Genomic DNA, 27,382 nt, shown 5'->3' on the forward strand with positions numbered 1-27,382 from the left:
TCGTGATGAAGTGGAAAAAGGCCTGGATTAGGAGCCAGTTCAACTGGGTTTCTGTATCAGCTTTTCCACTAATTTCATGGTTTTCCACAAGTCCCTGAACTTTGGGCTCCTACATATAACAACATCAGCAACATCGCACAATTGCTGTGCTATTAAAATGACATGATTTAGATGAAAGTACTTTGAAATGCTTAAAATGCTGTATAAATCCATATAATGACTAAATTCCAGAGGATAGGATCTGAGAGAGCTAAACTGACCAGTATTATAAAAGAAAGCCAAAAAGTTTACTACAGAAAAGCCCAGACTCATTATAAGTTTATGTCTCCATTTCTCTTTGATACAATGTGCTTAACAGAATGGGTTATAAAGAGAAAAAGAGCCAGAAATAGAGGAGACAGAGCCTGGGGCAGCTCAAATGCATTACTTACTGCTATTCAAGGAGTAAGTTCAAGGCCAACCACCGGGCCATAAGGGCCGCCAGCTGATGTCTATCTGTCCAAGTGCACAGGCAACTGCGGGTCACCCTCACAGGCGATGACCACATGCCTAGTGCTCGCCGATGCCCGGTATCTGCAGTTGGGGGCCCTGGAACTTCCTGTCTCCCTGCAGTCTGTGACCTTCACTACACCCTCATGGCAGTTCATCTTGCCATTCTTACACTGGATATTGGTGGTACTGCAGATACTACGAATGTTCCAGATGTCTTCGTGGATGAAGGTGTTGAAGCGCTTGCACTGACGCACCATCATCTTCCGTCTTTGCATCATCAAGTTGCAGTAGGTGTCATTGCCACCTGTCTCCTCAGGGTCCACATGCTGCCGCAGGAATCGTTGATACATGCGATCCTGGCCATAGGAGGGCTGTACCAGCCCCAGCCCCAGCAGGGTCAGCAGCCAGAGCAGAAGCAGGGAACGGGTCCTCTGGAGAGCCATCACTACCTTGGAGATGCCTAGACAGAAACCCAAGGGGCAGGAGAAAGGAAGGTGAGATGCGGGCACTGTGAGGAGAGGTGTTGGGAACGGCAAATAGACATTGCCTCAACTCTAGTCTCCTCTTTCCTCCTTATCTGTACCAGTTCCCCACTCTTCTCTGCTCACAACTTTTCCCGTCTGCTTTCCCAAGAGCAAAGAGTTGGCAAAATATGCTTTTCTCTGAAAACAAGAACCATTCTCTTTCATGGAGAGAACTTGCTGCAGCAAGTACAGCCACTCAGGACAGGCACTGACCGCGTGGCCGTCCAGGGCATCTGGCCTCCGTGGTCAGAGAAGGAACGGGAAGAAAAGGCAGATCTAGGTGAAACTGGAGTTGACCATCTCGAGGTTATTCTCTGGTCATAAGATCTTTGGAGTTTTTGGTCCTCTGGAGACTCTGATTCCCGAAAATTTGGATAGACTCATGATTTTTCAGAGCAAATTTGTGAACCGATTTTCATTCCTTACATCTGGAATTGAGGAAGGTGCAGAAAAGAGGCCAGAGTAATACTGGGGTTAGCCTTTCCTCTCCTGCGGCTATTCTTCCTGTGGTATTAAAATCGGTCATTTTGGAAATCCTGTTCATCCTCTGTAAAGAACCCCTACAAAAGCAGAGTACCCAGCCACCATGCTTTGAAGGTAGTGAATATTGGCTGAATAAATAAATGAAATGAGTGAGCTCGTGAACAAATGAAATGAAATGGATATAGTGAGTGAAGGTATTTTCCAGGCTTGTGGAATTGACCACTAAGCTAAGAAACATTTAAAAAATGAATTTAAACAGCACAATCTCCACAAAAAAGGACGTGGACTGTGTCTTTTTTTTTCCCCCCGTGTCTATGTACAACCCCAAACACTAGGCCCTGGTGATAGAGTCTATTGTCATGCATCTATCCTTGATGCTCTGCCTGTCTCGTCCACAGCTACTGGTAATTATCCATATTCTCTGGTTACAAGATCTTTGTGTTGACCTCTCTTGATGGTGGGAATAAACATTTGTTTTACAGAGTTAAAAAACAAACAAACAGAAACCTCTGGAGCAACAACAAAAAAAGCACTGTGATAAAGATTTTAGAACACTGCTTTGGTTGACTAAAGAAAGGAAACCAGGTCTATCTGGCTCTAAAATCTGTACTCTTTCCACCATCCTCTGACTGCTTCTCCCATCCCACTTCCTAAATATTCAAGATACCAACGATGTTTATGCTCAGAGTTGCTTGTCTCTAGCAACAGAATTCAATCAGGGGTGGAATAGGGCGGGGGCAAAGGTGGGGGTCACTCACCAACACTAACTAGCTAGACGCTGCCTTCTGGCTGTCAGTCTGGGACTGACATGGAGTCAAACCTCTAACTACTTGACTCTTGCTGTGGGGCAGGGCTGCCTCACTAGGGCAAAGAAAAATCAGCTCCATTCAACAGGGAGTGAGCAACCCAAAGTAGCCAGGGCAACTTTTTGAGTCAGACAGGCCCATTTCTACACGTGCAGTCCACGTCCAGCCTCAGCTGAATTCCTGGGATGATACCTCTGGGTACTACTGTCCTTCATTTTCAGAGAAGCTGCTTCATGGTGCCGGATCACACGCGTAAGGGACTGAAATGGCTGATGAGGGACCTGCAGTCTGTTCCACCTAAGCCTACACTTTGGTTAGTGGTAATGACCATAATGAAACAGAACCATCTCTCTTTTCCATGCCACCTCCTAGGTTCACAGCTGCCTTCTGCCTCTACACAGAAAGTTGTAAAGTTCTAGGTCATTGCTTGTGCCTGTAGCTGATATGAGAAATGGAGTCAGGAAGAGAGGGAACGAAGGAGCTGCAAGAGGAAGGGGGCAGGGAGAAATGATGTTCAATTTACCCCTCAGCCCAGCACCAATGGATATAACTTCCGAAGGCGCACTTAGCCCTCGGGTAATGGTTTCATCACAGTGGTGTACTTTAGGTTGTTTTCCCCAAATCTAATCTTGTACCTCTCATCTTGCACAGTTCTGTCTACTTTTTCTCATCCTGCTTCTTTGTGACTGAGATCATGTCTTAGCAAAATAACTGGCTACAGAGAAGACGTAAACTATTCATGCAAGAGCAAACCCATGGCCTCAGCCACACCAACTGACTGATTTAACAAGACAGGGGAAAATATCTGCCACCCGAAATCCCATGTAAACATCAATGGGTACATCTCAAGGCTCTAGGTACAACAGAAAATCAAATGATCCCCAAATCATCCCAACACATACTTTTTGGTCAGAGCTTGTCCCAAAGGCTTTTTCTGCTGCACCAGATTGACTCTCAATAAGAACTAATTTGGATATTGTGATCCCAGAGACCTAGCTTTGCCACATTAACTGTGTGACCTTGGGGAAATTACTTAAGCTCTCGGCATATTTTCTCATAAGTAAAATGAGCATAATCACAATCCCTACCTCTTAGAGATGTTATGAAGAATAAATGATAAAATCAATGTAAAGTGCTTATCACAATGCCTAGCCCCTGCTAAGTGTTTAGTAAGTGTTGGCAATGATCTTTTCACAATTTCCATTCTTCTTGGTTTCCTTTGCTTCCTTCAATCTGATAAAAATAGTGAATGACTACAGCAAATTGCATATATTTTGGACCCCCTCCCCTTTATTTTGTAGAGTACTTATATTCCCAAGAAACTATAAGCCTTTTTTAAAAAGATTTTATTTACTTATTTGACAGAGAGCGAGAGAGCGAGCACAAGCAGGGGGAGCGGGAGAGGGAGAAGCAGGCTCCCCGCCAAGCAGAGAGCCCAATGCGGGGCTCGATCCCTCCCAGGACCCTGGGATGATGACCTGAGCCAAAGGCAAACGTTTAACCAACTGAGCCACCCAGGTGCCCCATATAAGGCTTTTTTTTTAAAAAGCCTACTAGAATTTCCACTGTGTCTCTAGAGAAATTTGTTCTCTCCAAGTTGCATGGAATTTTCTTCCTTGAATGCCACCATTCCTCGAAGGATTTGACATTTTTGAGGTTTTTCTTCTCTTTTCCTTGCAAAGTCAATAAAGTACAGCCGACCAGCACTTCAATTCCTCAAATGATTCACTCGAGATAAAATGACCTGCCTGTGACTTGATATTTCATTCTAAATAGCTTTTGACGGTGAGAGAACAAGAGACGCAGAGCAAAAAGTACTAGGACTGGCTCCATAGCTGTTAGCTCCATCAGCAGGACAGAAAGCACCCCCATCCCACTGCCATGCGATTTCCCAGGAAACAGTCATTTGCCTTAACACTAGAGCAGAGTATGCAATGATTAATGCTCTAAGCAGATGTTTGAAGAAGACATCAGTTTTCATAAATATGGTGTGATCAATGTAATAACGGTCCAGACCTTTGACCTTCTCTATCAAGAGCTTGAGTGGGGCAATGATCTGTATGGAAGTCACTTCACTTCATATCAGGGAGATGGTACTGGTTGGAGAACCTGAGAAAGGGTCCCAATATTCTACCAAAAACTGGAATTTTCTTATTCCTTAAGGGGTTTTTGAGATTTTATAACAAGCAAATTTTCTAATAAGAGAGGTTTGGAAAACTCTTCTCCCTAACTACAGACAGTGTTTTCAATTTTGAAATAGAAACTCAAAGTGGACAGATTCATGGGCTGAGTGTACACTAGTAACCTACTCCTCCATCACTTCTTCCCAAAATCTGAATATTTTCAGCAAGGCCGGGCTCTCCTGGGTGGCACCTAGATACTGGTCTATAACCTGAGTATTGAGCAACTAGGGTTTTGGGCCCATTTCAGGGCAATGTGGGCAGCAGGGGAGGCCACCGTTGAGAATACTGTGACCACAATAGTTACATATTCACAAGATAGCAAAACTGTGACTTGTAACTGTAACTTATTAACTACTTTCCAAATAAAATATTGAGGCACCAGTTGATAGAAATTAAGTTAACAGGAAGTTAATCACTTAACCGGTGGACCGATTAGTATATTTTACAAAGAGAGTGTCGTCAACCTAAGTCTATGTTTACTTGAAAACCAAATCTAGTTGAAGAAGTATAAGGGATAATGTTTGGAATCTTTCTATGACTTCCCTAAGATCTCAAAGTAGCCAGACCTTGGTCAATAAAGTAAGAGATTAAGGAGAAAATAATGTAATAATGAATAAATAAGTAAATAATAAAATAATCACTTTTTGATCCTTATATAAAATAGCCATAAGAATACCCTAGGAACATTCCATTCAAAGCAACATCAAAAAATTACCTCCTGCTTAAGACGAGAGGTGGCTGCCCCTTGGCATTCACACACGTGTGTGAAAGAAAGTGGAATGAATCTGTTGGTATTTAGTCCTAAACTGTTCTCCTCAAGGTTTAATATTTGTAAAAGTAATATTGGCTTATTATTTGCCCCTTCTGAAAATTCTGTTTAGTTGCCAGGAGCCCTGGAATTTTCCTAGTTCTCTCTGTAAGATGAATCTAATCACCTTACCTTTACAGAAAGCTAAAGTCCACCTCCTTACTGACTGATAAGGAACTGACCGATAAGGAAAAGGGCATTCCTATTCTATCCAATCCTCTCAGGGATCAGTTGAATCGAGAAAATGGGGTAAGATTAATAGGCCAATAATTAGTGGGAAGACTTTGATTCTTACTGATTTCAGAGACACTTTTATTTATTAGACGTGTTGTAAAATGGAAAACAAGAGATCCAGGCAGCTCATTCTCTGGGCCCCTGGCCATAAATGTTGCCGTTCTGGGATGTGGAGGAAAATGCAAGAAAAGGAGAGCAAAGCCAGCTGTGGCCTCTGGTTATGGACGGAAAAAGAACTCATCAAAGTGGACAGGCAAGCCGTGTTCACAGGCAACAACAACGTGTCTGAACCCTGGGGTAGCTCTGTACCGGCAAGGAGGCCGAGGGGACCCTCCTACATGCCTGCAGGAGGTGACCTGGAAAGGAGACTTGCTTAGTCTTAAAGCTTCTCCATAAGGGTTTCCATTCTTATTTCCACAGATAGCCTTGATGCTGCCCTTGTTGCCATGAATAAAGGTGTTGATGTCTTTGCAGGGTGTGGTCAGGCCTCGTCTCTCCATCATGCTTTCACAGTATCTGGCATTCCGGCCCCTTGGTTTGGCATCATAGTGCTGGGTCAGGAAGCGTTTGTACCTGGAGTCATCCTGAGTCAGGGCTGGTGGGGTCAGACCCGGACCCAGCATGAAGACCAACAACAGGGCCCCAGGCCCATCACCAGGGACTTTCCTCTCTGACACGAATCAGGTATCTTCAGTCAGCTAATTACATCTTTTCTTTTCCCTTCCTCATTAATCCTAAACTTTTCGTCAATCCCTTTCTTTGGAAAGTCTATTTAAAAGTTTCCTGAGGGGCGCCCGTATGGCTCAGTCGGTTAAGCGTCTGCCTTCGGCTCAGGTCATGATCCCAGGGTCCTGCGTTGGGCTCCCTGCTCAGCGAGGAACCTGCTTCTCCCTCTCCCTCTGCCTGCTGCTCCCCCTGCTTATGCTCTATCTCCCTCTTTCTCTCTCTCTGACAAATAAATAAATCTTGGGGGGAAAAAAATGTTTCCTGAACACAACTTCTGGCCCCAACCATTCTTTCCTATCCCTCAGAATTGCTGAGTATTTACCTACCCTGCAGTCAGTCATAGCATTACAAAATCCATCCACACTCTGTAATTCATTTATCAATTACTATAATAACAAACTTTACACACGCCCCTGCAGGTATCAGACCACTGTGCTAGGTCCTGGATCGCAAAGACCATCAAGACACACCAAATGCCTCCCTCAAAGAGGATGTAGCATCCATGGGAAAGGGTTGGGAGCTCCAATTTCCTGAGATGAGACAGTAAGATAGGAGGTGAGAGCTATGAAGAAGGCGGACTTTTAGGGAACCCTGAGCCCACGGAAGGGTCAATCAGAGGACTGTTGAAGACAGGATTCTAGGTACTCAAGTCAGTCAGTCGGCTGGCTGTGAGAAGAGCATTTGAGAGCAGTTTGATCTTCAGGTGAAGAGAGACAGACCTAGTTCCCCAAGAAGTGTTTCATGGCCAAAGGTGGAATTATGATGTACCATTTAGAAAGACCAGGAAGGAACATGGAAGAACCCATGTAATCCTTTGGGTCCGTCTGGGGTCAACTCTTACAGAGGACTGGAAAAAGAATAAAAGCTTTTTCCTAGGTACTTCTTGCATTGGAAACACTTTGGATTATTCTCAAAGAATATTGTCGAATTTTCCCTGCACGTGTACATAGACTGTTACACCATAGGCAAATGATGTTACCATGTGCTAAAAACAAAAACAAACCCCCAAACAACTCCTTAGGCTTTTTTTTTTTAAGCTTTTTTTTTTTTTTTAAGTAAACTATGACACACATGGGGCTCAAACTTACAACCCTGAGATCAAGAGTCACATGCTATAGCCACTGAGCCAGCCTAGCCCCCCTCCTTAGATCTTTTCATCAAGTCAAAGACCTTACAATTTGCTGCAATAATTTCTCAAATTTTTCTCAAAAGAAGAAGAGGATTGCTGCCTTTATCTCTCAAAAAAGAGCTGTCAATCTCAAACTCTAGAACTCACACATCCCAGGGGTGGTGTGTCAGATACGCAAACGCACACCCACAGGGTAGACATGGTACTTTTTCCCAGAACATGATTTTAACTCAGTGATAGATAATTAAAAATAGAATTAAACAAATATAGATTATAACAAAACAGAGAACAATTTTTAATGAAATTTTAAGGTTGTATTTCTTATGAAATTTGAAGATTTGAGAATTGAGAGATACTTGGTGTTTGCAGCAGGTAGTTTCTGATTATACCTTTAGTTCTTTGGAGAAAATTGTAAAGAATATTCAGAGCCTTTAAAAACCACCATAGTCCATGCTCGCTTTGGCAGCACATATACTAAAATTGGAATGATGAAATTCACCATAGTCCTACACATTATATCAAATATATGTGAATACCCCCACATCCAACAATAAAAATGATTTTCACTGTAAATTTGAAACTGCTGTTATGGGACGCCTGGGTGGCTCAGTGAGTTAAGTGTCAGACCCTTGATTTTGGCTTAGGTCATGATCTCAGGGTTGTGAGACTGAGCCCCCATGTTGCCTCGGCTCCACCCTAAGTGTGGAGTCTGCTTAAGATTCTCTCTCTCCCTCTGTCCCCACCCACCTCTCGCCCTCTCAAAAATAAAATTTAAAAAAAGGATTTTTATAATTCTGTTTCTCAAATTGTTTGTGAGTACTTCATTTAATTTATGACTGGGTTGCGTGTTCTTTGGCAATCATCCCCACACATACTGAGAAATTCTTGCAATGGGAGAAAAATTTGACCTTCAAATTATCCTTAAATGTAATATAATTCCTATGAATACTAAATTTAAAAATAAATGGTACATTTTCATAGACATTAAATTATTAATTTTTATTTTGTGCTTTCTTGTGTGTAAGTCATAAACATGATTTTCATATCAAATAATTTTGTAGCCTTCACAGAGGCCATAGGTCCTAGTGTGTTGAATTAAACAAATATAGATTATAACAAAACACTAAGCCTGTAGTGTTGCTAAACAGCCCTGGGAGTATGACTGTGAATCCAGAAAAACAAGGGAATCTGGGGTTTTGCTGGTTACATGGAAAGACATGTGACAAGAGTAAGCAAAGTGAGCTCTCTTTCTCATCAACATTTGGCATTGATCCACCTTATCTGTTTCATAATAACTATAAACAGATTTGGTGCCCTGCTAAGAAATCTTTTGACTATTCCACAATACTGATATAAATAGCAGCTGAGGGGCACCTGGGTGGCTCAGTCGTTAAGCGTCTGCCTTCAACTCATGTCATGATCCTGGGGTCCTGGGATTGAGCCCCGCATCGGGCTCCCTGCTCGGCGGGAAGCGTACTTCTCCCTCTCCCACTCCCCCTGCTTGTGTTCCCTCTCTCTGGAAATAAATAAATAAAAATTTAAAAAAAGTTTATATTGTGCTTTTCAGTCTCCTGGGTGTGCTTTCTTTTTTTAGTTTTTTGGAAGACCTCATCCAAGTTTTACTGATTTGAAATCAACTAAGTTTCTTGCTCAGCAATGGACAAAAATTGCCTTCTAAAGTCAAAGGTAATTGTAGAATCACAGGATCTCAAGGTAGAAAGGACCTTAGAGGTCACACAGTCACAGCTCTCTGGCAGAATCAGAGTCCCAGAGTTTAAAAAAAAAAAAATCAGGAAGTAAAACCAGAGCTGGTAGTACCCAAAAGAGTCACTAAGTGGCAGTGGTGTATAGGAATGTTCCCAACCATTCCAGGGTACGGAAGAGACGGTGGGTCCTTGTAGGAAGTGCCAGTATTATACAGATTGTGGGGATACTGCTGCTCACAGAAGGCAGTGTGAGCCCGCAGGTCTGCCTAGAGTCTCTGTCCAAACCCTCTATGCTTTAGATATTAAGATCAAGGACACTTTACTAAATATAAGTGTCAAAGCAAACAAAAGTCACAAAGCTGATCTGTCCACAAGGATATCATCAAATAAAGATTTACCTGTTGCCAGGTTTCATGGGTGCCATTTCCAAGCCATTATCTATGTGGTCTTGGGCAAACAATGACCTGTTTACTTGTCAGTGTTTCCTACTGGTGTGTAATCAATAGGAGGGCAGAGCCCATCTTAGTCACCTTGAATCACATAATCAATAATTATGTTTTTAATGATTGACTTCATTTTCCTCTCCAGGCCTAAATTTGTTCATCTGTAAAAAGAGAGAGTCGCTAACTGTTAAGGCCTGAAATTCCACAGTTCTCATTAAGCATAAAAGAGCCTTTTCTTTTCCTTTCCTTTTCTTCCACTAGAATGGGATTGCAGAGACAAGTTTGTGTGTAAGTTTAGTTGGTGGCAAAAGGCACCAGCTGGAAGAAATAGCTAACAGGTTAACTGAGATGCATCATTCCTTAAGGCTCAGCAGGTAAGCCAAGCCCACAGACCACCTCTAGTTAAGGCATTGGACTGACACTACATAGGTGTTTCACATCCTTAAAAAAGCATTTGCTTGGGGCACCTGGGTGGCTCAGTCATTAAGAGTCTGCCTTTGGCTCAGGTCATGATCCCAGGGTCCTGGGATCGAGCCCCACATCGAGCCCCACATCGAGCCCCACATCGGGCTCCCTGCTCGGCGGGGGGCCTGCTTCTCTTTCTCCCACTCCCCCTCCTTGTGTTCCCTCTCTCGCTGTGTCTCTCTCTGTCAAATAAATAAAATATTAAAAAAAAAAAAAAGCAGTTGCTTGTTGGAGGTTGAAGGCCCTCATGTCTCAGTCTTAGAGATTAAGGGATATCTTTGTTGCTCATTTGCAGAATTTGCACATTCATTCTCTAACAACTCAGCTAAGGTTTGCCCAGGTTTATTGTAATCCTAGTTCCCTAAGACATCCAGAAATCAAATCCTAGCAAGTATACACTAGGGTTACCGGTATCAACATCTGCTCTCCCACTCATAACTTCCTCACTTATATATATATATTCCATACTAAATTTCCCCAAAATGGGGGTTGAAATGGAACTGGGAGAAAACAAGTAAGAGATTATATGGGGTGCAGAAGTGAATCTGCCTAGGCCAAGTGTGCAGAGCCTCCCATCTGGTGGTTAAACTCATTCACACATATCCTTCTATACCCAAGCACATAACTGTCATATTTTTGTCAGTGGAATTTGTCCCACAATTTGTTTTTTAAACTAACTTCACCTTCTGTCTCAAACCAAACCCTTGGTCTTCACAAAAATTAATACACTCTTTCTCTCCCCACAGGCAATGTTTTGTATTCAAGAGATCCATCAAATTTTATGCACCAGGGAGTTAACAGTTTATGATTATAACTACAGTTACAACTTCCATAAATACACCTTCACGCTTTTATATGTTCTAGGGCAATATTCTTCAAACTGGAAGCTTCCCACCCAATGTATATTCCTCTCTCTATCTCCTTCCTTCTTTCTTCTCTTCAACCCGCCAGTATACCTTTTTTTGATCTTGGCGTGTGTTGTTCCATTGTGCTTTCAAAGAGCATCCAAAACTTTCTTAAGGAAAGAAATTCGCAGGAAAGATTACGAGAAAACAGAGCTAAAAGTATACTCTGTTTCTTTCCTTGTTAAGCCACATATAATGTTGGGGCAGAGGCTCCAGATAACCCTTCAACAGATGCTTTTCCTAGATCTTTGGGGACTTTATCACAATTTAGGAATCCCTCCTAAATCACCACTTGCTCCCAGTCTTACTAATTTCCCTTTATCCATATTTAGGCTATGCCAGAAGAAATCTGTTTGCATTTTAAACTTTAGAATCTAATTTGTTTCCTTCTTAATTCATGAACTTGGGCCAAGAGTTTTTAAAAGGGAAAAAATGGTTTCATTGAAATGGATGGATGTCTAGAAATAGTATACATATAAACAAATAGAGAAATAGATTACCCAGGTGGAAGAGTCTTACAAAAGTCTGGAAGTTTCCCTCCAACTGAAGATGGGTTCCAGCTGTTTGTTCCTGGAGATGGGTTCCAGCTGTGCGAACCTAGAGGCCCCTCTCGGTTCTGATTATATAGTGATCAGATGAACAGGGAGGGAAGACTAGGTCTAAAGATCCCTGATACTGGCAGACACATAAAAACCAAGGACACTGCTCTTGGACAAACGAGGAGAGTCATTCACCTTTTCCCTGGGCATGACTGGGTCAAACATTAACCCACATGAATTAGAGATTTGTTCTGGGAGGCTAACTTTGATAAACATGGCCTTTTGTCCCACAGTTGCCTTTTTCTGATGTTTGTGGTTCCGACTCTTGCCCATGACAGGACATGCGGTGATCTGGATCCAGAAGATGTTGTTTCTGATCTTACGGGCCATCTCTAAGAACCCTGTTGGAGGAAGCCTGCAGAGTAAGATGTGGCCTCTCAGCAGGATGCTGTCCCACTGTCCTTTGTTTTTACCCACATAATTTGGTTTCATGAAAAGATGCTAAGTAGGCTCTTTCATCAATTCCACAGAACCAGGAAAGCATTCCTAGAGAAGATTATGTGACAGCTCTTGGTACCCTGCTCCTGACCTCAACCTTCCAGCCACTAACCCTCAGAAGTCTCCTTGCCGTATTTCCAGGGCCTCTCCTTCCTTTCATCCTTACCTGTTCACAAGAGATTAATCCTGAGCACTCAATCTTCTGTTCTCTGTAACGCAGTTGCAAAATTGATTATCTCCACCATCAATGCAACACCGATATTGCATCTACTCACAAAATGGATTTGTTGATTGAACAGAAACAAGCCAACTGGGTCAGAGTTTACTGGGATCACTTAATAAAGATCCTATAGTTTCAAATATCAGGCAGCAGCAGGATGCCAACTGTTTCACAGACCCTCAGTAACCACCTCCGCTGGTGCTGAATCTCCAACAGTGCTATTTTTAAAAAATCCTCAACCCTCGGTTGTCATCCATCTACCTTCAAGTTTTCAGTCTGCCTGTCTCTGAGGTGTCAATAGACAGGCGGCCTGCCAATAAAATAACTGCACTTGAAATCATCGTAATAATTATCATCATAATAATAGTCATTGCCTTTGGTTTTATGAATCTCTCACACACATGATTATATTTGACTGTCACCAGGACTGTGTGAGGTGGGTGCTACGTAAGTCAGTTTTTCTGATGAAGGAAACTCCCTGATCAAACAGCAGAGGGATGGTGCTGTCAGACTTCAAACTCCTTATCTTCAGGGAGAGGAACTACTCATCTTTCCAGACTTGGCTTGAGCAACACCTCCTCTGAGTCTGACGGGCTTTCCTCAATACCAGCCCATCCCAGGAGAAGTTGCCCACATCTTCCTTTGGGGCTTCTCTGTACCCAGTACACACCGCGCTGAGGCAAGCATAGAGCAGCAATCCCAAGCTGACGGCTTAAAGCTGCATTGACTCTAGACTTCAGATGTGTCCTATTGTGTGTGAAAAGCTGGTGAGTCAGCCTGAGTGAAGCCTAGCTGTGTAAGAGTCTGTGATGTCCCAGGAAAGGATTCATCCATAGAGAAGGACATGATGAGAGGAGGGAGAAAGATGCCAAGGCCATGGAGCAGTGGTGGCCAAGGACTACAGTGTACTCCATTCACATCCCCTCTGACCCGGCCTCCTGGAGCCTAGAGCGAGGAGGGCACTGCAGTAACAACTTTCATAAAAATCAAGGTTGTTTCATTAAATCTCTCTAAGATTCAGAAAGCACACAGCAAGTTAGTGTGAAGAAGTTCACCCCATGGTTGACCGGAGGTGGTATGGGGGTAGGTCGGGAAGTAAAGTACCTTCCCCAACATGAGGATCCCGTTGGGACAGAGTTGAGGCAAGTCTGGACAAGAGCTAGAGCAAAAGGCCAGACCATTTGCTCTATCACAAAGGAAGAGGACACTGCGTGCTGGCATCTTTCGACATTTTCAGCAGCATGGACCCCTTTGTAGGGCAGGGATAGACCTCACCCAGGGAGGTGGAGCAAGAAAGAAGTAAATGGCAGCCTCACTGTCTAGGTTAAAGGGGCTAGTTTGCAAATATGTTTACACCCCCTGGGAACTTCAGGAATAATCGGAGAAGAATGTGAGCTGGTCTGGAGTTCTTACAACATGGGTGGGATGGATCTGGCTTTACTTTAGGTTGGCAAACAGTCCATTAGCCATCATCCTTTGATGATTAATTAGTCTTCTTGTCTCTCCATTAGATGGAACCCTTAGAGAGAAGAATAATTGTGTCATTCATCTCTGCATTCTTAGTATCTCAAAGAGTGACTGACTCCTAGGCCCCAGGTTCTTCTTGTTATCCCTCATTGCTTCTAGAAATGTACCACCTGATCTCACTTTGGAGATCCCAACCATACAAACTCTCCTGGCTTCTCTTAAGACTTACAGACACAAGGGGCACCTGGGTGGCTCAGTCGGTTAAGCGTCTGCCTTCGGCTCAGGTCATGATCCCGGGGTCCTGGGATCGAGTCCCACATCGGGCTCCTTGCTCAGCAGGGAGTCTGCTTCTCCCTCTCCCTCTGCCTGCTACTGGCCCCTGCTTGTGTGCTCTTTCTCTCTCTGTCAAAGAAATAAAATCTTAAAAAAAAAAAAGACTTACAGACACAGTTGGGTTTGGTACCAGTTACCAAACAAGGTAGGCCTAATTCCCTGGTAGAGCAGGAAGGCTTTCAAGGTTCCCAGAAAACTCTGCTTCTGGTATTACTGGTAAATCCTGACCTTCATTTCTTAGGTATTGGTTCCTATTCTTTTTTTTTTTTTTTTTTTTTTTTTTTTTTTTTTTTTTTTTTTAAAGATTTATTTATTCATTTGAGAGAGCGAGAATGAGAGAGAGTACATGAGAGGGGGCAGGGTCAGAGGGAGAAGCAGGCTCCTCGCCGAGCAGGGAGCCCGATGTGGGACTCGATCCTGGGACTCCAGGATCATGACCTGAGCCGAAGGCAGTTGCTTAACCAATTGAGCCACCCAGGCGCCCTATTGGTTCCTATTCTAATGCAAAAATCCCTAGGAGGATTAGCTCCCTAAACAGCTGTCTGTGATTCACACATGCTTGTGCTTATACTTTAGAGGCTATCTTAAGAAGAGTTTTTGGTAGGGGGCGCCTGGGTGGCTCAGTCGGTTAAGCATCTGCCTTAGCTCAGGCCATGATCCAGGGGGTCCTGGGATCAAGCCCTACATCAGGCTCCCTGCTTGGTAGGGAGTCTGCTTCTGCCCCTCCCTACTGACATACTCTTCCCGCCCCCGCCAAATAAGTAAATAAAATCTTAAAAAAAGAATAGTTTTTGGTAACTGGAATGGCCTAAGGATTTGAGGAGGGAGAAAAGTGGGCAGCATGGCAAACCTGAAAAAGGCAAACTTCACAGGTTTTCAGCTGTGGTGAGGCAGAGTCCTGCTTAAGCGTCACTTTTTTCCCCTGTCCTCTTCCCTTTTTCCTGCATCTCCACCCAAATTCTGAGCTAAAAGGAAAAAAGTCTAAGGAAGTGAGAAAAGGACCAAGCACACAGCCACAAACTGCCTCTCCCTCAGTACCTGGTGCCTCAGAGTCACTGAAGTCTCTGAAAGGAAGGGATAGGCATCTCTGCCCACAACTGTTCTGCCAAATACCAAAGTTCAAAGTCCTTTAGGTACAGAGAGAATCAACAAGACATGGGGCTCGCTGAGTGGGGCCTCTACCGGTATCTAAGAGAGTGTCCTAATGCTGACTTTCCTTTTGTAGGCAAACCCACGATTTGAGTGGTACCTATTTTAAGTGAATCATATATTACTTATTACTTTTTAAATAGATGCTGAAGAAGTGAGTTCTAAAGAGCTATAAGCCAGTCATTTGGTGGGGAGGACACTGCCAGGCCCATACAACACCCCTAAGGCCTCAGCAATCCCAGACTACAGAAGAAGCTGCCAACTCCCAGTCTGTGGGGATCAAGATGACTTGATCAACAGGATCCTTCTCTGATAAATCACCTAAAGGCAGAGATAAGGTACTCCATTCCCACATCACACACACACACACACACACACACACACACAGTCCCATGGCTTGAAACACCAGTTCAAACACCAACTCACACAAACAGATCAGCCTCTGATGTTAGCTTTACGCTGTGGTGCTGGGGAGCAGTCTTTCACCTCTGAATACAGCCAGGTCCCTTCCTCACCTCTAGGATTTCACTTGACAACTTGGGGAGAATTCACAACCTCCCCCACATAGTTGACCAGGCAAAAAGCCAGCTAGGTGAATGGCGAATGGTTGCTTTCATTCTAATTGTTTTTCTTTCTTTTTTTCTTTTCTTTTCTTTTCAGCTTGGCACAATGAGGTTTTGATGAAACATAAAATAAAGGTTTGGAGAAAAAAAAGTTTGACTATTTCATTACAATGCATCTAAGTGCTTACTCATTTGTATTTCAAAATACTTACAACAAGGAATTATATATATCTCTTCTCAGTAATTTTAATAGGGGTGAAGCAATTGTCAATTGAAAAAAGCCCAATCATATATTCTTTTAAATGTTTTGACAGCTTCAGCTTGAAAGTCATTCCCCTTTTCCTGAAAATTTTCCTTTGTCTCTTCTTTACACCTTGCACAAAGACACAGGAAGCCCAGGGTTCTCCTTCTAAGGACTCAAGTGCTGGTGTCCTTTACCCTTTATACAGAGTATATATGTTTAATTCTGTCCTTAAGACAAATTATAAAATTAGGTGATGGAGAGAAGTGACTAATCTCTAAATTTGGTTTAACTCTAACATTTTTTTTAGGTTTACAAGCATGAAACTAATTTACTAACAGAAGTAATGGTTAAAAGAGGATGAAGATCCAATGAAAAGAAGGATCATGTCTTCAGGAAGAGGGGACACTATGACTGAGGGAGAATGGGCCGAAGTTTTGTTGACATGCCTGTGTATTTTCAAACAAAGACAAAAATTACACATTCACTTTTCAACAAACTCTGAGCTTTGTGCCCATTCTCTTTCCCAGATATCTCAAGGTGTTCTTCTGAGAATAACCTTTAACAAAGATTGCTCTTTGCTCAAGTACAGATTAAACGGAAACTCCTAATGAGGGGTTTCATTTGGCCTGCTTTGGTCCACTTTCTTAGCCATCTACTTTAATTTCTGAATCACATGGGCAAATGCTTCCAACAATAACTTGACAAATCTCTTACCTTTGCCTGCTTGTAACCTGACATCTGCTCTTTCAGCAATAGCCAGAGCCATTCTTCTTTTCCTAGAATGGTTTTCCCTGTCCTTTCTGCCAAACTTCATAGCTCTTGTCCACATTACTAGAGTACCTTCTTTTCTGTAAGTGCCATCTTACTAACACCCTGCCACCCCATGAAGTCATAGAATAAGAAAGAGGGAGACCTGGAGACTATCTATCAAGCCCTCATTGTACAGATGAGGAAACTGAGGTGTTTCTGCACTGGCCCAAGAACATCTGGTGTCCAGGGACTAGAAGCTTTCCAATGTACCACACGGCTTTCATATTCCACACTAGCAATTTCTAGAAAATTAAAACTAATTTTAAAGGTGCCATTGAAAGTTGCTGTTTAAGGAAACCTACTAAATATTTCCATGAATTTCAAAAATATTTTACCTGTGAAAAAGAGTTGCTTAAAATAAAGTGTGTGTAACAAAACTGTCCTTCTGCAGGAGCTAGTTAGTAAGTGTGTAGTTAAGTAGTTCCTCGAATACTTGAGGCTGCTTCTGGGAAGTTGGCCAGTGGGGTTCAGATAATTATGCCACTTGAGTTTCTAGTGATTACATTTATGACTTGATTATAAGGTTCTTAAGGACAAAGAGGGGGGGGGTCTTGCCTCATTTGAGATTTCCCTAGACCCAGAATGATGCTGAAACTGTTTTTACTGTCCTTCCTAAATAAAGATGCTCTGTTTTGCCCATGTGTTACCACAAGACACGCTGTCTCAGAGTAAAGAGGTTGAGGATCCCAACATTCTAGTAGGAAAGCTTAGAAAGGAGGCTGTTGGCAGTGTCTCCCAGAATTTTGCAACCCTGGCTGCGGGTGGGTTAAGGGTGAGGAGACAGAAGTGGGTCACCAGAAAACAAAAACGCAAGTCCCAAAAGGCAGTTATGCTGGCAAAAACTGGACAAGGAAGGCCTGCTTCATAAATCTGGCGATCAACCTGTGTACCAAGTAAAGAATCCTTAAGTGTGAGCAAATGCAGGCCTTCCCGGGCTTCCATTCCGTTCGCCAATTCTGCACCCTCCTCTGAGCCTACATTCTAGGCACTAGACTTTCACGCAGCCATCTCTGCTCAGCTGCGGGAAGTAAATCTCAGGGTGGGAATGCAGACTTCGCTAACTCATAAAAGAACAAGACTCACCTTTCTTCCCATTCCTCAGCGGCTCCAACCCGGTTCTGCAAACGCCTCCCCGAGGAGCCCCACACTGCCTCTGCTAAGACGGGGCCCAAACGCTCTTGGTAAAACTACTGACAAGGAGGAGGAGGAGAGAGAGCAGGACGTGAACCCACCTCGGCCAGGGAACAGGGCTGCAGAAACGCGCAGGACGGTGGAAAGTTTTTCTCACCGGCTTCTAATCCCCCTTGTATGATGATAGGGAGCTGTGGAAGACGCAAAGACGTCCTTTTAAATCTTGCTTTGGATCCTGGGTGGGGTCGCCGTGCGTGTGTGTACACGAACGGACGGGGGATGCAGCCGGGCGAGGAGGGCGGCGCCGGAGCCTCTGTGCGGTTGGGACCGCGCCCTGTTTCTCCCGGGAGGCGCCTCCCGCCTGGACCTGCCTCTGGAGTGGGCGCCGCGGGCGGGCCCTGTCTGGGAAAGGAGAGGGCCTGCAGATCCGAGCCCTCACGCGCAGCGGCCGCGAGGACACAGCCTCCGGGGACAGCGGGCCTTGGGACACCGGCCCCTGCTCCCGGGAGCGAGGCGGTCCCTCCGAGGTGTCCGCTGGCGGAGAGTCCAGGCAGTTTCTCCCCGCAGAGCTCCTCAGCCCCCTCTGGCACGCGTTGGTTCAGCGCGCCTCTCTTGTGCAGAACAGTCGGAAAGCGAGAAAGTTTGTACAGAATTGAACTTTTGCATAGTTTCGAAGGAAGGAGGGGGAAAAAAAAAATCAAAAACTAGGGCTCGTCCGGGATTTGAACCCGGGACCTCTCGCACCCAAAGCGAGAATCATACCCCTAGACCAACGAGCCACAGGCGTAAGAGCGTGCCTGTGTTTCCTCTGAACAGTACTTTCCAGTGTGCTGTTGGCCGCCAGGCTGCCCGAGAGCTCTGTTCCACATTGTGACATTTACTTCTTGCCTTGCTTTGATTTCTCCCATCTTCATGAGGTCTCACTCTTTTGAAACCTGACTCGGGTCCTAGCCGCGCTTATTCTCCCCGATCCACATCCTGGACCCCTCCAGAGGCCGGATGGGGTGAGGAGGGGCAGTTTCCAGACAGCAGGCCGCGTGGGTGAGCTCCACCGAGCACCTCCGGACGGCTCTGGGCGCGAGCTCCAGCCTAGCGGGGGCCTGGCGGGGGCCTGGTAGGAAGGCGGCGGAAGTGCGAGGACCCCAGCGGAGCTCGCTTGCGAGGCTGGAGGGTCCTGAGCCCCAGGCTGGACGCGCGGGAAGCGTGTCAGGCTGCTACTACCTCGCGCGAGCCTAACATTCTAGGGGCGGGAAATGGTGGGCATCAAAATGCCGAGAGCCGGAATCGGTGGGAGGTGCGCCAGTCTGGCGTGTGTTCGGATTGTCCAGGCCCCCGAAGGAGAATCAAGTGTTCCATCTCCCCACCTTTGTTTCACTTGTTTCTTCGGTCTGGAATTCTTTCTCCCAGTCTCACCCCAACTCGCGTCAAATCCTGTTACCCTTTCCTGTTCTGTCTCAAAATCTTTTTTGTAGAACTATAAATAATTGCAAAAAGATAAATAAACTAAAACTGCCGTGTAATGGATGTGTGTACGGAGGGGGGCGGACACTCGGGACGAGAGTCCCAGTTTCGGCGATTTCTTCCGCAAACTGGAGCCCCCCCGGCCGCATGGCGCAGACATGCGCACAAAGCGTTTATGCATCAGGTTCTGTATCAACGAGAGGTTTCGGGTTTCCGAACCGTGGACTTCAGGCAGCAATCGAGGATCAACTAGAAGCCAAAAGAAACATCTGAGGGAAGGTTAACTTAGAATTCTTCCAATTGGCTAACAGAGTTGGCCCTCCTCGCAATATAAGAAACTGCCCAACGGGATCCATTTGTTCACATGTGCTTGGCGGGCTCAAACGTTTTCTTTGGCACAGGAATGAGGCTGGAGAAGTCGACTCTAGAAGACAAAGAGCCCCGGAGGAAACAAGAGGGTAACGGCTCCCTGGATGACTGCAAACCCCAAAACTGCAGCTCCTCCTTCGAGCCGGAATCGAACCAGCGACCTAAGGATGACTACTCGGGAAGCGCACTACAGTCCTCCGCTCTACCAGCTGAGCTATCGAAGGGAGCACAGAAAGCGCCTCTCTAGAGTCACCCATTCAGGACATCTACAAATAGAGGCGTGTGAGAAACGATCTTCTGCCGGCGGGTGGACATCGCAGAGTCACAAAGCCAGCTTGTGAGAAAGTCCCGCCCGCGGTTCTGGGGACAACCCTTCTAGAGCTGGATTCCCCTACTCCACCGAGGGGTGGAGGGCCATCCGTGGGCTCCTCACAGGCACCCCGAGACCCCGTGCATCACGAGGCCGCCCGGGGCGAGGACACTGCTCGTCCGGGGGGCCGTCGGCTTCGCGAGCGCGCGGCCCGGGACCTCCCAACGTGATATGTGTGGAGTGGAAGCCGCCACCTCGGCCTCGAAGAACTAGGGAGTGCGCCGGTGAGACACACAGTTCCGCTCGCGCAGGCCCGCGCCAGGCAGAGAGGGCGGGCCTCCCGGCTCTGGCTCGCGCCTCTTCGCATTTCCTCACTTCCTGTGCTCGCCTGGGAATTCAGGCGCGTTTGCACAGGCGAACCGCAACTCTCTTCCGTTTGTACGTCCACAGACTCGGGGAGGGAGAGGATGTGGAATATAGCACATATGGGTAACCCCAATGTTTCTGCGAGAAAGGACTTCTGGAGAAAATATCTTAAGGTTTTTCAAAAAGGAAGCCGCAATTCTTCTGAGTCAATAACAAACTTAGTGACCCAAGTCTCGACTTTCGTTTTCCCGCTGGGATAGTGAAGTGTTCGAAAACCGGCTGAAACAGGAAACCTTGCTGGACAGCCTACTCTCTCCCGAGGGCCTCCTCCCCTCTGGGGAGTGGAGCTTGTTCTGGGCTCCAAGCCTGTGCGGAGCGAGTCACTGGGCTCGACTCCATGGTCTTCCCCCACCGCCCTCGGCCCGGCTCGGGCTCCGGCGGCCCTGGGGAAGGGCTCTCGCGGCGGGTCGGCACAACCCGGGCGTCCGCGGAGGCAGGCGGCGTTTCCCGCAGTTTGTAATGGACTCCGCCACAATCCAGGCAGCAGAGCCGCACTTGCGCAGTAGCGCGTAAGAGGAAGCGGATCCGCTCAGCGTCGTTTACTCGGGTAGTCGGGACTGCGGCGAGACGATACGTGAACCGAATTTCCGCGGGGGTTAAGGTTACTGGAAGGGGGGTTGTCCAGTAAGGATTTAAAACGATAAGAAATAGATGGAAGGCCCCAGCGAGATTTGAACTCGCGACCCCTGGTTTACAAGACCAGTGCTCTAACCCCTGAGCTATAGGGCCTCGCGGATGACCGTCTTGCTTCTTTCTTTGAAAAGGAAAGATTTTATGATGGGTCTTCGTTAGAGGAATTAAGTATAAGAAGCAGACAAAATCCGAACTTCTTTTCAATCTATTTACTGTTGGAATTTGGTCTGCAGGCTCTTGCTAGGGACAACGCAATATGAGGGCCAGTGATAACAGCCACCACTATTTTAAGATTGCAGAACTCTGCCTAACCCAACACATTATAACACAGAGTCCACCTCACCCCTCCCTCCGCCCCCGGCCGCAGTCTAAAAATTAAGAGGAGAAACGCGGCGTAGAGGAAGTTGACTACCACAGGTCTCTCCGCTGAAACTGGGCCTTCCCACTGATTTTCTCCTTGACTCAGGATAGCCACCGACTTTCAACTTCCTTCAAGTTCCTTATGTGTAGGGACCTTTCTTACAGCTCGAGTCTCTGCGCCAGAGCAAGCATTTGTTAATTCGTTATTTAATTCATTCCTTCATGCAGCAAACACTGAACTCCCAATTCTGTGCTGGGCTGTGCACTAGGAACAAGGCATCAGATACGGTCTTTAACTTGAAGTCCCTGTCATAGTCTTGTGGACTAAGAGAACTTTAGTTTTTATGAAAGAGAACAGTGAAAAGTAGCTGTGCCTGCTGTGAGCGGCTGGTGGACAGTGCCAAGCTTCGCAGATTTGCGGTGTGAGCCTTCACAGAGGCAGTCCTTCAGGTGGGGGTGGGGTTTGAGCTGCACTTGAGAGGTTAAGACACAAGTTTGGGGGCCGAGTGATCTCTGGTAGAAGAAAATGTATGAGCAGAGTCTGAAAGAAAAACCGAGGCTTAAGGAGCGGAGGCAGAACACCGGCTGGGGCAGATATCTGCCCTCCTGGAAATAAGGGAAGGTAAGAAGTCAGGTTAATAGGGGACTGAGAGATTTCTGGAATGAAGTTACACCCTTTAAAAAATTGCAACTGGACATTGAACACTGCATCAGAACTCTATGTACTCTATGTTGGCTAATTGAATTTAAATTTTTAAAAAATTGAAAATGGAAACTCACCAGGCATGGATATGCAGAATGAATTGAAGGGAAGAGAAACCAGAGTCAGAGGTACATCAGAGATTAGCCATGGTGCAGATGCTCAAATAAAGCTGCAAGAGGGTCAAGTTATGGACCTGGAAAGGAAGGAAGGAATGAGGGAACTAGAGGGAAGGCAGATTTGGCTGAAGTTAGATATGAATAAAGAGTAAGTAAGAGATAATAAAGATGAAAGAGTCAGGGAGGACTCTCAAATACTATGCCTTGAAAAAGCAAGATGATGTTTGCAGGAAAAAAAAGAAAGTCTAAAGGAGAGATGAGTACCTGGAAAGGGCAGAAGATGAAGTGCAAGGATTTAGGTAGGCTGGGTTTGAAGTGAGATTGGGGGAGTTTATGGGAATTGTACAATAGCTAGAATACTCTTGTGTCTAGAAGTCCATAAGATTGGTAAATCATGGTTAGATCAAATTACATAAATTATCCATTGAGTTAGAGCCTCTAAGAGTTAGGGGCTCTTGAAGGAAGAGAGTACAAAAGGAAAACTGCTGAGGCCTGAACATGAGTTGAATAACTCTGTTGCGGGCATTTGTCCTATGAGTGGATGTCCAATATTTTTTGAATATTGTCCTTACAGTTGGTAATTTCACATATTATAAGTAAGTCTGTCCTAGAAAATTTGCTTTCCCAGCTAGCAGCTGGGAGTGGGCATGTGACCTAGGTTCCACCAGTTAGATTCATCCAGGGAAGATTTCAATTTAGATGTATAAAACAGGAGTGAATGATACCACAGGGAAATCCCATATTTTTTCAGTGGTGAGATATGGGATTTCTTAAGTCCATAGATCATTACCTTTCTTCAGGTCTGGAAAATTCTTGGTCAGCTTTTCAAGTGTTGTTTTGCTTTATTTTTCTTTTCTCCATTTATGAAACTGGAGTTAAACCTTCATACCTTGCCCTTCATTTCTTTTACCTTCTCTTCCATATTTTCTTTTTGTCTCTCCATGCTGCATTCTGAATAACATATTCTTAATCCAGTAATGCTTGCTACAGGTATGTTTAATCAGCTGTTAAATCCACCCACTGAGTCAATGTAATTATAAACTGTAATTTTCAATTCTAGAAGTTCTGATTCTTTTTCAAAACTATGAAGCCAACATTTTTTTTCCAGTTTTATTGAGATATAATTGACATACATCCCTATATAAGTTTAGGGTGCACAGCCTAGGGGCGCCTGGATGGCTCAGTCAGTTAAGCATCTGCGTTTGGCTCAGGTCATGATCCCAGGGTCCTGGGATCCAGCCCCACATGGGGCTCTTTGCTCGGCAGGGAGCCTGCTTCTCCCTCTGCCTGTTGCTCCCCCTGCTTGTGTTCCCTCTCTCTCTTTGTCAAATGAATAAATAAAATCTTTAAAAAATTTAAAAAATAAGGTGTACAGCCTAATGGTTTGACTTCCATATATTGTGAAATGATCACTGCTATAAGCTTATTTAGAATCCATTATCTCATATAGATATAATAAAAAGAGAAATCAAAAAAACAAAAGAAAAAAGTTTTCCCTTATGATGAGAACTCTTAGGATTTAATCTTTGAACAATTTTCATGTATATCATGCAGCAATGTTAACTGTAGTCATCATGCTGTCCATTACATGTACTTAAGTTCTTATTTATCTTGTAACAAGTACTTTGTACCTTTTGACAACCTCTCTCCTATACCCTTTCCCCAACCCCTGCCTCTGGTAATCACAAATCTGATCTGTTTTTCTATGATTTTGTTTTTTGGTTTTGTTTTTAGGTTCCACATATACGTGAGATTATCCAGTATTTGTCTTTCTCTCTCTGACTTATTCCACTTAGCATAATGCCCTCAAGTTCCATCCATGTTGTCCCAAATGGCAAGATTTCTTCATTTTTATGGATAAATAATATTCCATTATATATATATCACAACTTCTTTATCCATTCATTCGTCAGTGGACACTTAGGTTGTTTTCATATCTTGGCTATTGTAAATAATGCTGCCACGAACATGCAGATGCAGGTATCTTTTTTAAGTTAGTGCTTTTGTTTCCTTTGGATGTATTCCCAGAAGTGGAATTGCTGGATCTTATGGTAGTTCTGGTTTTGTTTTTTGTTTTGTTTTTGTTTTGAGGATCCTCCATACTGTTTGCTATAACAGCTGTACTAGTTTATAATCCTACCAACAGTTAAGTCAAATTGTTGAATTTCCTATTCCTTGCAGATATTCACCAGCTTGTCTTCTATTTCTTCAAACACATTAATTATATTCATTTTAATATGTATAACTGATAATCCCAATATTATTCTATCTATTGTTCTAGTTGATTCTTACTCATGTTACTTTGTCTCCTTGTATAATTGGTCATCTTTGTGCACTGCTCAATGTCTTGGGAAAATTATATGCAGTGAATTTCTGAGGCAAAGATGAAGGTGACTTCCTGAAAATATATATATATTATAATACATACATATATATATGTATATCTTTTGTTTCTCCCAGGCATCTAGAGCACTATCAACCCAAAAGGATCCTAAAAAAAGTTATTGGCCGGACATTTCCTGAGCCTTCAAGATGACATTAAACCCAAACTGCAAATCAGGGAGAATGGAGACCTGTGGTCACAGCTTCTCAGGAAAAGTTGAAAGCTCATTCTTTCCAGTTTTCCTTGCTAAGCTCAGCTGATTTCTGCTGAGCTCCAAAACAGTTATTGGAAGTGGGAGGATAGAGGTAGGTTTACTTCTTGTTCATCCTTGCCTTATGGGAGTAGCTCTTTAATATTAATGTTAAGTTAATATTAGACTTAATATTTGGGGAGAGTGTCTTACTTGATTTTCCATTTTGGGTAGGTGCTGGATCTTGACATCTGTTCCTCTTGTTTCTCCCATCCAAAGAGTCCACCAAAACTATAGCCCAATTTTGCGGTAATTAGCAAATGTCTTCAGAGCTACAAAGGTCAGTGCTTCCCTTACCTCTCAGATTCCATCTTTTGCTTAGATTCTGGCCTAGTAGTTGCTTGCTACCGTTTTAGTACTTTGATGCTTTTAAGATTTGGTAAAATCTTATCCAGTATTTTTATCATTTTTCTTCAAGGAGTTTGGTCCAAATTAATTAGCCCACAATTACTAGAAAGGAAATTAGAGTTGTAAGAGTTGTAACATCAATCATATTCCACCACATGAACTGAGAAGCAGAGAAAACATTACCATAGAAAGAGCACAAGGGAGAGCATGCCAAAGCACAAGGAGGGGTGATATCAAGAAAGGAAGCCTGGACACCTACTAAGTCCCTAGCTGTGGCCCACTCCAGAAGCCTCAGTGTGTTCCACTTTTGGAATCTATGAGATTTTCCTGGATTATCTCAGAAATCCTCCTTTTTTATTTTAGCAAAAATTGTTTTCAATTTAAAGACTCTCAACTACACTAAAGTACTCTCAGTATGTGTCTCTCTACCTTACTGCTTTTAACTTCTAATATTTAGATCAACATTTACCAAATGACTGCTGTAAATTGCCAACAGATCTTTGTTCCAGTCCACTTATAATTCCCCAAATAGAACTCACACCTTTTTCAGTTGTGACCATTTGCTTCATCAACTAGAATGATTTCTCATTTCACCATACCTGTCAAACACTACTTATCCTGGAAAACCCATCTCGATGTTCTTATAAAATTCACAATGCCTTTGCTGTTTATGGAGTAGATTTCATCTCTTCTCTCCTCTGAAACCCATGATACTTTTTTTTTTAATCCTTACCATTCCTTCCTCTTCACTCCCACTCTCAAGATACCGAATAAGACAGATATAATGGAGGTGACCCATGGCACCTAGAAGTAAGCATCCAGATTGACATTACCCCTTCAACATATATTCAGTTGTTTATGAAATTGTCAAATTTTTCTGTTCTCCTTCCCATATTTCTTCATCTTATATGAAAGCTTGTCAAAAGATAGCACACATTTTAATTTTATTTTTTAATTTTCCAGAGCTACTTCTAAATTGTGGTTTCCTATCTATTCCTTTGCCCATTTTTTTTTTTTTAAGATTTTATTTTTAAGTAATCTCTACACCAGAGATTTGGGGCTTGAACTCCCAACCCTGAGATCAAGAGTCACATGTTCCACCAACCTAGCCAGCCAGGCACCCCACCTATGTCCATCTTTTTGAAAATGCTACAAAAGACACAAAGAAAGAACAAATGAGAAGGCAAAGAAAAAGGGAAGGAGATTCTAGTGCACTTAGCTATAGACTACTAAGTTCATTTTGTTTTAAGAATCACATGCATTAGTTTATTCCTCAGCTCCTTGAGGGGAAAGTTGTATGATTCATACTTCTGAGTCTCCATACCTAACAAAGTGATCAGCACATATCAGGGCATTAATAAGTATTTGAAATGGAGAGCAAACAAATGCAGAGGCATGTGTAGAGAAAAAAAGGAGATTTCAACCCACAGAAATCTGGAATACCATGGAATCTTTTATTTTCCTCTTCCTGGAATTCTTGGTAAACAAGCACTAAAAATCTTCAAGGCCCTTCCAGCTCTCATCCAGTGTAAGTGTAAATTCTAGGAAACCAATCTGAATTCAGGTGTCAATTCTCATATGTATGTGGTCACTAAATGGTGTGCCAGATACCAGCACACAGAGTATCTATACAGAAAAGGGGAGGAGTTACCTAAACATAAACATAAGGTTACCTATTGAGAGTGAGAATCTCTAAGGCAATGTCCTCAGCCAAACACTAGGTAGAATCAGTTTAACATGGCATGTGCATTCAGCCCTGCTAGGGCAGGTTTCCTCTGAAAACTTTCTAACCTCCTTTCTCCAGCCAGTGCATGGTTTCAGACTCCCAAGGAAACACACTTTCCACTAAAAGAAGTCTCATTCTGTCCTGCTAAGTGGATGACCAGTGCCACTCATCTTTTGGCTTTTCTTTAGACTGAGCGGCACTGGGTGTGATCTGAGCTGCATCTGGATGCTCTCAGGTCTTGGCAAGGAGGACAGGCTATGGGGATGCTAAAAGGAGGTTTCTTGGACTCATAGCTTCTATAAGACTCTGCTTTTCTTAGGCCGGGATGGAATGGCCTTCAATCCCAAACAGGGTGAGCTTAATTGCAGGATTTGAGCAAGAGATTTCATGTTTTTAACAGAGTGTGAGGAAACTAAGACTGGGTAATAAGGGGATCAGA

General features: G+C 44.1%; 2 protein-coding genes and 3 non-coding genes across 8 annotated transcripts; all 5 read right to left on the reverse strand.

Annotated features, from left to right (window-relative positions):
- Positions 1 to 6: 6 nt before the first annotated feature.
- On the reverse strand, positions 7 to 18,358 carry RNASE4 (ribonuclease A family member 4). Of its 4 annotated transcripts, none has more exons than XM_021695342.1 (2): positions 17,960 to 18,358; positions 7 to 952 (listed from the first exon to the last, which is right to left on the reverse strand). In XM_021695342.1, the coding sequence occupies exon 2, from the start codon at positions 933 to 935 to the stop codon at positions 492 to 494; it is 444 nt and encodes a 147-aa protein (XP_021551017.1). In that variant the 5' UTR covers positions 936 to 952; positions 17,960 to 18,358; the 3' UTR covers positions 7 to 491. The 4 variants fall into 4 exon arrangements, with proteins under 4 accessions (XP_021551017.1, XP_021551019.1, XP_021551018.1 ...); XM_021695344.2 differs by having other exon boundaries at positions 18,016 to 18,171; XM_021695343.1 differs by lacking the exon at positions 17,960 to 18,358 and adding an exon at positions 17,811 to 17,848.
- ANG (angiogenin) lies at positions 5,749 to 11,833 on the reverse strand. The gene is made up of 2 exons (XM_044918280.1): positions 11,581 to 11,833; positions 5,749 to 6,200 (listed from the first exon to the last, which is right to left on the reverse strand). Exons 1-2 carry the CDS (start codon positions 11,831 to 11,833, stop codon positions 5,749 to 5,751), a joined length of 705 nt encoding a protein of 234 aa, XP_044774215.1.
- A 207-nt stretch (positions 18,359 to 18,565) lies between the features above and the next one.
- Positions 18,566 to 18,637, reverse strand: TRNAP-UGG. The gene has a single exon. It is a non-coding gene; the product is annotated as a tRNA-Pro (tRNA).
- Positions 18,638 to 19,821: 1,184 nt separating this feature from the next.
- TRNAY-GUA lies at positions 19,822 to 19,912 on the reverse strand. The gene is given in 2 exon segments: positions 19,822 to 19,857; positions 19,876 to 19,912. It is a non-coding gene; the product is annotated as a tRNA-Tyr (tRNA).
- Positions 19,913 to 21,080: 1,168 nt separating this feature from the next.
- On the reverse strand, positions 21,081 to 21,153 carry TRNAT-UGU. The gene has a single exon. It is a non-coding gene; the product is annotated as a tRNA-Thr (tRNA).
- Between the last annotated feature and the right edge of the window lie 6,229 nt (positions 21,154 to 27,382).

Source organism: Neomonachus schauinslandi, chromosome 9 (genome assembly GCF_002201575.2).
Source record: "Neomonachus schauinslandi chromosome 9, ASM220157v2, whole genome shotgun sequence".
Taxonomy (NCBI): domain Eukaryota; kingdom Metazoa; phylum Chordata; class Mammalia; order Carnivora; family Phocidae; genus Neomonachus; species Neomonachus schauinslandi.